The sequence below is a fragment of the Colletes gigas genome, unplaced genomic scaffold (assembly GCF_013123115.1).
Source record: "Colletes gigas isolate AHSC1104 unplaced genomic scaffold, ASM1312311v1 Colletes_gigas_Sc00006, whole genome shotgun sequence".
Taxonomy (NCBI): Eukaryota; Metazoa; Arthropoda; class Insecta; order Hymenoptera; family Colletidae; genus Colletes; species Colletes gigas.
The window spans coordinates 258,542-267,543 of record NW_025106635.1 but is presented as its reverse complement, the minus strand read 5'-3'; the positions used below and the strand labels follow the sequence as shown (position 1 = coordinate 267,543).

The 9,002-nt window shown below is 33.1% G+C and overlaps 3 protein-coding genes across 3 annotated transcripts; 1 reads left to right on the top strand and 2 right to left on the bottom strand.

The window, feature by feature from the left end:
- Positions 1 to 559: 559 nt before the first annotated feature.
- Positions 560 to 2,307, bottom strand: LOC122395697 (protein asteroid-like). The gene is made up of 4 exons (XM_043393492.1): positions 2,248 to 2,307; positions 1,597 to 1,776; positions 1,294 to 1,519; positions 560 to 1,200 (listed from the first exon to the last, which is right to left on the bottom strand). Exons 2-4 carry the CDS (start codon positions 1,659 to 1,661, stop codon positions 1,006 to 1,008), a joined length of 486 nt encoding a protein of 161 aa, XP_043249427.1. The 5' UTR covers positions 1,662 to 1,776; positions 2,248 to 2,307; the 3' UTR covers positions 560 to 1,005.
- A 3,312-nt stretch (positions 2,308 to 5,619) lies between these two features.
- LOC122395687 (protein SGT1 homolog) lies at positions 5,620 to 6,765 on the top strand. The gene is made up of 5 exons (XM_043393478.1): positions 5,620 to 5,747; positions 5,834 to 5,944; positions 6,057 to 6,258; positions 6,343 to 6,542; positions 6,625 to 6,765. The coding sequence occupies exons 1-5, from the start codon at positions 5,706 to 5,708 to the stop codon at positions 6,730 to 6,732; spliced, it is 663 nt and encodes a 220-aa protein (XP_043249413.1). The 5' UTR covers positions 5,620 to 5,705; the 3' UTR covers positions 6,733 to 6,765.
- A 343-nt stretch (positions 6,766 to 7,108) lies between these two features.
- On the bottom strand, positions 7,109 to 8,563 carry LOC122395670. Its single transcript, XM_043393452.1, has 2 exons — positions 8,085 to 8,563; positions 7,109 to 7,925 (listed from the first exon to the last, which is right to left on the bottom strand). The coding sequence occupies exons 1-2, from the start codon at positions 8,250 to 8,252 to the stop codon at positions 7,149 to 7,151; spliced, it is 945 nt and encodes a 314-aa protein (XP_043249387.1). The 5' UTR covers positions 8,253 to 8,563; the 3' UTR covers positions 7,109 to 7,148.
- Positions 8,564 to 9,002: the final 439 nt, after the last annotated feature.

Here is a 9,002-nt window from a genome sequence, read left to right as displayed (position 1 = left end):
TAGGATATAAGAGCCCCCTGAGCCGTTCATCGGCGAGTTATCTCCCAACCATCAAGCAAGACGGACCGTATCGAGATGAAGAATTTAATTGAAGATTTCCATTCAATCAAAATCGAAGATGGCCAAAGATGATGGTTCACGAGCAGCGGCCAAAGGACAAACCGGTCTTTTTAAAGACCAAGAAAATCTCATTTGTGGGAACCACTAAACTGAACAACTTTTATATTTAACAACTCAGAGACTTTTTACATCTCTGTTTTGGAACAACTTTTATATTTAACAACTCAGAGACTTTTTACATCTCTGTTTTCGAACAACTTATGTAATAAAACTGAACAAATACAAATTGAATTTATTGAATTGATATTAAGTAAACGTTCTTTGCTATAAGATCAAAAAATTATTATTTCAAATAGTAGAACAATTAGAAAATAAATTGTTTGAAAATAATTTCGAAGATCTTACTCGATAAACTATATTCAAACGATTTATTTCCAAAGTATTGTTTTATGTCAAACATGATCAGAGGGTCTTGAAACGTGTATTTACGTGTCAATTTTTCATTCAATATGGGCTTTGCTTATATATTTGTGTCTATATAACTTGAATTTAAATTCAAATGGTAATGAAAAATCAATGACGCATGTTTGTACATTATTTTTTAATCCTGGACTCGTTAATGGTACTTCTCTAAGATTAGATAGGGACAGTAATGGGGAAGAAAATTTAGTGTCAGTGCCTTCTAGTTCGTAACATTTAAGCTTTTTATTACAGTCTCTCATCATGTATTTCATGAAACCTCTCTTTCTATTCATTCCTGATTACAGAAATGCATATATAACTCTAATAATTTTTAAACTTATTACATTGCTCAATGGATAGGAATAATCCTCTATTTGTACAGGACAAATATATAAACGTCGAACCAACAAGTCCATGAAATATGCAGGATAATTGCCCATAAGAAATTCATCTACAAACAAATTAGGTATATTAGCTAGTGCATTATTGGCAGCAGATTCTGACCCCTTTAAGCATGTCTAATATTTCAACTTCGTTTTCTTCCTCTTCTTCTTCTTCTTCGGCTGATTCAAAGTCTCCATTTTTATCAGTTTCTTCTATGTACATTAGACTATTAACATCCCCATCAAATTTAAAAATTCTGTTTATGGAACGTGTTGTGGCACGAGCTGCATATTCCTGTAAAAACCCCAATGGAACAAGTATTTCTGCAGATGCATTTGTATAGCCATTTATATTGATTTCTATTATGCTTAATATATTTTGTCTTACGGTTTTAGGTGATCTACATAGTATTCCAATGACTGCTCTGTCCAAGGTGTAAAACCTGCTCAACCATTGTAAAGTTGCTTCTATACAATACTGTCGATTACTATACCTTTTTCTTCTTATTCGTCGTAACTTTAAATAACGAAAGAAGTTTTTAAATGTACCATGTTTTACATAATCATTGCCTAGTAATATTGCAGCTAATGGCAGTGTAGATTGACTTAGACCTCTATAAGAATTTAATAAGTGTTCAAATTTATAAATTTTACAACGTTTCGTGTAACCATTTCCAGATGGACTTTTCACCGTGTAATTGTCCAATGTATCAAATGGTATGTACAATGTCCCAAACACATAAAAATCTGAATCATAACTCAATACAGGACAATTCAATACCCTTGCTACAGTAGCTATAGCATTATCAGCTTCGAATAAGCATTGCACATGACGAACATTCTTCTTTCTCGTAACATCTTTGAAAACTTCCTAAATATGTAAAGGACAAAAATTTCATTTTCTGTTGACAGATCGGAGAAAAAGATGATGCTGTACGAATCTTTTCTTTAGTTCTAGATATAACTGTTTGCAGTTTCTTATCCTCGCAACCGCCATCGATCAAAACTAATGGTACTACATTGCACTTTAACAAATCGTCAAAAAAATCCGATACTCGTTGAGCGTATTTATCGTAATCACCGCCAAAAACACAATTGCACTTGTACGAATTATATATTTGACAGCTAAATAACTAAATACGTATCACGTAGCTCGAAATATTCCAAATAACGATCTGAACGATTGTTTATGAAAGTTGTTAAACCTGGAATACCCATTTTGAAACCTATTTATTAAATTACACTTTTCTTAATGTTTCATATCACAAACTAAGTTCGTTATGCGTATATCAATATTAGTTATTATGCATTTATACATAGGTTGCATGTAACAGGTACTTACTCTTGTGTCATTCGTTATTTTATTTGAATCAAAAGTTTGTTAAATATTATACTTTGACTACTTGGATAAATCAAAGAAATACAAGAGCTGTGCATAAATGTTTTTGCATTGATCTTTACGATATTACAAACCGGTATAATAAAAAATAAAATTAGATAGTATACTGATCTTGCATAATTAAGTGCATTGACGGGCGACAATACTAACGACGAATTTCCTTCCTATACATATAGGCAAATATACCATGTTCAGTTTTATTGCATAACTTGTTCCATAACAGAGATGTAAAGTGTCTCTGAATTGTTAAATATAAAAGTTGTTACAAAACAGTGATGTAAAGTGTCTCTGAATTGTTAAATATAAAAGTTGTTACAAAACAGAGATGTAAAGTGTCTCTGAATTGTTAAATATAAAAGTTGTTACAAAACAGAGATGTAAAGTGTCTCTGAATTGTTAAATATAAAAGTTGTTACAAAACAGAGATGTAAAGTGTCTCTGAGTTGTTAAATATAAAAGTTGTTACAAAACAGAGATGTAAAGTGTCTCTGAGTTGTTAAATATAAAAGTTGTTACAAAACAGTGATGTAAAGTGTCTCTGAATTGTTAAATATAAAAGTTGTTACAAAACAGAGATGTAAAGTGTCTCTGAGTTGTTAAATATAAAAGTTGTTCAGTTCATTGCATAAGTTGTTCCCACAAATGAGATTTTCTTGGTCTTTAAAAAGACCGGTTTTGTCCCTTGGCCGCTGCTCGTGAAACATCTTCTTGGCCGCCATCTTCGATTTTGATCGAATGTAAATCTTCAATTAAATTCTTCATCTCGATGCGGTCCGTCTTGCTTGGTGGTTGGGAGATAACTCCCGCGCGAGGGCCTCAGGGGGCTCTTATAACGTTTCAAGGAACACGGGCGATGGTCGCCTCCAGCGGACTGGCTGCTGATTGGCTCGTTGATTCTTTGGCTTGACTGCATAAAAGTGGACACAGCTGGGCAAATTTTTTCAGTACTCCTGGAACCGCCGGGGGTACTGTCACGCGTTTTTGTTTTCTGTTTCAGATATCTTCTGCGATGCTGACCAGGAAGGATCACCCTTTGGTTTTGGTATAGATACAATTAATATTAATATAACTAATGAAAATATTGTGTTTTTCTGCATTTTTATGTATATAGGTATTTTCATATTTGGGTTCTTCGTTCATCTAGTTTTATCTATATTAATTACCATCGTTGGGTTGATATTTTTCAATTTATTCTATTCCATCTTCGTCTCGCTTTCATCGTTGGTTTGTTCTTTTACGATTTATTTTGTTATTCGTCTTGCGCTTCGTTGGTTTTTTAATTTTCAAAATTAATCTATAATTCAAAGTACACATCGTTGGTTTCTTTTTTTTCGAATGATTCGTTTCGTTAATTTACTTCGTTGGATTGTTCCAATTCCTTATTTCAAATTAATTTGTTATTTAGGTTTTATTATTTGTCTACATGCACACATAACTACTAATTTTTATTTGAGTTTTTTACCAGATCAATTTCTAGGAGGAGGAGGAGATCAATAGATGACGTCGGATTCATCGGCCGGGATTTAAACGTAAGCCGATTAATTTTAAGGCGCGGCGCGAATGTAAAAATTAACGTCGAATTTTTCTTTTTCCTTCTTTTCCTTGTTTTTCCGATGTTTCCTATATTTTATTAATTCACATTAATTCTCAATTCCACCTACGACGTTAATTTTCAATTTACATTGTATATTATTTTATTTACTGCGTAGATTGCCAAGTAATGAATTAATTAATAGCTTATTTTCCAGTCTCGTTTCCCCGTTTCTAGCTCCGGTCACCGCTGCTTTCATGTAAAAAGCAAGTGATCGGCCGTTTAGATGGTTCGAAGGGTCGGTTGCCGTCCTCTGGTGAGACAATTCTAGGGAAAGAGTCATCGGCCGTAGAGGGGACTTGTTCCTGTCTGCGGTAGCCCCGACTCAGGATCTCTCTCCTGTGTCAGACGTCCCGGGTTGGGTCCTACGGGCTCCCAGCAGGACGCGTTGGAGAAATGGGGAACCCGTGTCTGGTGCGTCGATTCTCCTCCCCTTCAATTGGACTTGCTAAGAGGTAACGAGCTGCCCCTTTTGACCCGCTATTCGGTACGTGTCGCACCTCATGTTCCTACTGCACTGTGCAGTATTGTGTCGCGTTTCGTCGTGTCGCGTCTCCCACAATTTAGCTTCCTCCTTTGTTTTAGAAAAGTAATTACTTGGCATCTTTTTTTTTGCGTCGTTTTAGTTTCTAAGTGTGTAAAAAGGAAGGTCGATCGAACTTTGTTCCATCGATCTCACTTTGGGTCTCCACTCGCAGCAACCTCCTCGTGGTGAGACCTGGTAATCGGTGTTACCTTTGAAGAACAACTTCTTCATTATGGGTAACACCGAGCTAATGGCTGCGAATTTAAAACAATATAAATTTGATTTTTAATCAAAATGAAATGTTGTCTAATACTTTTTTCTAGGTATTCATCAGCTCAACTTCTACAAAAAATTTCAATGAGATAAGTTTTACTTTATTTATTTTCAAAAATCGTATTAATAATATACATATGTGTGCTCATACATGGGAATAAAAAAAAATTTCTTTTTTTTCAATAATTAAAATATGATCAGGAGGTCTTAAAACGTGTATTTCCGTAAAATAAATTTTACAAAATTTTTTTTTCATTATGGGTACTTTGCTTATGTGCGCCTACATAGGTCGGAAAGTAAAAATGCCTGGGCAGTCGAGAATCCAAATCGTATGCCGTTGACGGGAGGTCGGATTTCAGTTGTGTGGGAGCGAGAAGGCAAATGTGAGCCTTTCTCTCTCGACTTCCACGAAGCGGTCCGAAATTACGCGTATCTGGCATGTGTGAGTGTGCACCCGACGGTGCTTTTCTGGCATCACTGGTTCGTTCACAAATGCCTCGACGGAAGTGAATTCAATTTGGTTAAATTTCTAAACAATGTCCAGTAAAATCGTACACTTATTTTAGAACAAGACATTTATTCTCTTTCCAGCGCGATTTATTCCGTATTTTATTGATAACGTCTCGTAATTTGTTATACAGTTCAATCGGTGGACATTACAGGTACGTTCAGTTTGAGTGCTCTGATTAGCTATAAACAATTATGTATATACTTATGCGTATAGAAATACATATTTGAAATTATTTGATTTTACTTTTAAACCCTTACGCTTGTTTATTACAAAATTATTAGTAGCTATATCTATTATAATATATTCGAAATAGTTATAAAATCTTTCAAAAAACTATCCTATGTTATCAAGTGTTTATTTGATCACGGTTTTATGGTATTGGTACTACTTGTTACGCTCCTGGCACGTAGTTTTCGTGAACTTTCGAGAAGTGCGGTGTTCGCGAATTTTGTGTTAAATTTTCAAATGATTTAGACTGATGATAATTATTAAAAATCAGAATGGCTGGTGAAGAAACTTTTACTCAAGTATACAATAATGAAGTAAGTGTTACAGTTAATTATCGTGAAAGGAAAAGGATTAAAACAAACATGTCCAAACGTCAGATAAAAATTTCGTATATTTACAGATGCCAATTCCAAAAACAAGGTACGATTGGTATCAAACGGAAACCCATGTCATAGTTACAATTCTTACGAAGAATGCACAAAACGTTAAAGTTGTCTGTGAGAAACACACGGTAAAAATATAGGTTGATTGTAGAAAAAGTCTATTTTTATCATAGAGTCTATGCAACGTATTTACTGATCAGATTAACAAAAGTAAATCTATAATCTTTTGTTTGGTTTCAGTTAAGCGTGTCTGCTTTGTTACCATCGGGAAATGAATATAGTCTGGAGTTAGATTTAGCTCATCCCATAGTACCAGATCAGTGCCTGCATAAAGTATTTCCATCTAAAATAGAAATCAAGTTGAAGAAACAAGATGGGATTAGATGGAATGTCTTGGAAGGAAACCCAGTCGAACAAAGCTTACCGCAACCTATACCTCAAGGTAAACTAGACTGTGTATTGTGGCTACACTTGTGTAATGTTTCCTGTAAATTATAACATCGAAACAAAATTATATTTTTTAAAGAAATTCTACAAGCTGGTAATCAACCACCAAAATATCCTACTTCTTGTAAGAAGCCACGCGATTGGAATAAGATGGAAATGGAAATTAAAAAACAAGAAGCAGAAGAAAAACCAGAAGGAGAAGCTGCTTTAAATGCATTGTTTCAACAAATATATGGCAACAGCTCGGATGAAGTTAAGCGTGCGATGAATAAATCTTTTGTAAGTAGTTTAATTTTAATTGGATTTGATAGAACTGAAAGTTTGACAAGAACTATTAATGTTATAATCTTTCTAAAAATAGCAAGAGTCTGGTGGTACAGTCTTAAGTACTAACTGGTCCGAAGTAGGCAAAGGGAAAGTTGAAAGCAAACCACCAGATGGTATGGAATGGAAGCCTTGGAATGTGTAAACCAATTAACATAACTGTTATTTAAATTACTTATTACTTAACAAAATAATTTGATTTTATTTTTAATAAAACTATTTCGTATATGTTTGCAGTACAAATATGTAACTCATATCTTCTACACTGCAGGTATTCCATTGTCTATCAAAAGGTTAATTAGTTAAATAATTATCAGTTTATCAAATACATGAGCATATTTTTTTGGTATATTGTAATCTTTGTTCTTTACACAAAGTTAAAAAAAAGTCACATATAATAAATGCAACTAAATTTTTTGTAAAATTATTTAAGTTGTATGCAAATGTATTGTCCAGTTCAATGAGAAAGAACTCGACAAAAATACAATAACTATACACTTGGCAGGTATTACTTCACTGACCCGCCCACTACTAAATTTCAATGTAAATTATTATATCATTTCATCCTGTTATAGCTCTGATTATGTATACACCAACAATACATAATCCCAATATAACATAACCTTGTGATATATGGTTGGAAAGGATTTTATCTGATTCGTCAATGGCTAAATTTGTATCTTGTTTCGTGTTATTTCTATTCTCAACAAGCTGAGAAATCCATGCATTCATATTACGTTCTAGTGACTGAAAATTACTTTGAAGAGCACTTTCATTACTTCTTTGTGCTTCTGCTATAACATTTCTGACATTTGCTATTCTTTTATTATTGTATATCATTGAACCAGCTAATGATACAATTGCTAATATAGCAGATGCAAGTATAGACAAATATTTATACTTCTGTGCATTCATTGTCTGGCTATCGTGATATTCTTTTATAGCTGTTGCTAATTGGGTGAAATGATCTTTTTCATCATTTTCCAATAAATTAAGCTGCGATACGATTCTTGTATGTTCTTGTAAACTTTTGTTTTCTATAATTGTCAGCTGCACATATTTTGGATCGTCTCGTTTAGTCTGAATCAATTCTGAGTACACTTCCTTTAATTTATCATTTATTATTGTTGCTTGACGATTCAGTTTCCTCCTTTCATCTTGACACTTGAATAATTTGTCCTGTGCTGAAATTACTTGATGCTTAGCAAGCTCGACTGAATCCAAACCTGTTAATTGCTGATACCATTGCATCCATTTAACTACTTTTTTTGGCAATGGACTTGGCTCTAGTTTTGCTGCATTTAAATTTTGTATTATCATCATATCCTTAGAGACTTGCTAAAATAAATAAAACAAATTTAAAGTATTATCACCCATATTATGTATAATTATTTACGAAATAGTAGAATAGAAAATTTGTTACGAATTGTAATCGCTAAATTTTTATTAAATTAAGCATATAAAAGTATATAAAAGGATTTAAAAATAATACAATACCTTTGCAACAACATCGTACTTTGAAGCAACTACATTTTGTATATTACTTAACTTTTCTTGTGCTCTTTCAGTAACATTATTGATTGTTAAAGTTGCATTATTAAACAACCGGTATTTGTTTATTTCGTTTGCTATAACCCTTATTAGCGATCGAAATTTTTCTGCCATTGTACATATATATATATATTTGAATCATATAAAAACTAATAGAATCTAAATCAGTGATTTTATTCAGATATTACAGTGTGTAGAACATCTCTTAAGAAGTATTATTGATAGTAAAATAACAGTGAAAAAGTCATTATTGTTAAATAAAACATTTCGGGGAAAGACACCAATTAAATGAATATGTATGTACACTATAAATTAAATACGACAAACTTTAAATTTTCATCTAAAACATTTTCCATAGATACTACAACAATGTTATCTATAATTCTTTCATAAAAATGTAATATTACTTATAATATGATCCAAAACTAGGTAAAGGCATGTTTTCAACGGTTACTTAGTCACAGATCACACTGTGATCATCACAGCCGACAACATGTAATTTTCAAATTACATTTCAATAACAGATTTTTCCAAGTCAACATTCAGGCGAGTAAAGCTACGAGAAAAAGTTTGTTTACAAATAAATCCAAAATTAATACTCATTATTCGTGAATAAAATTTACTCAACACTGCTGACAGATGGCAGATTGGTAGCAAACTCAAAATTTTATCATGGATTGCCGTGGACTATGCCTTATGGCGTCACAATAGCGGGTTTACCGCTCTGTTCTAGCCATTAAACAGTTGGCCATTATTAGCAGCAAGATTGTAACGATAAAATCATAATCAAATAAGAGGACAGATTGCTAATGGATCTGTCGTTTCGCGCCATTTAATTTGGCGCCAATCTGCCCTGTCCCTGTA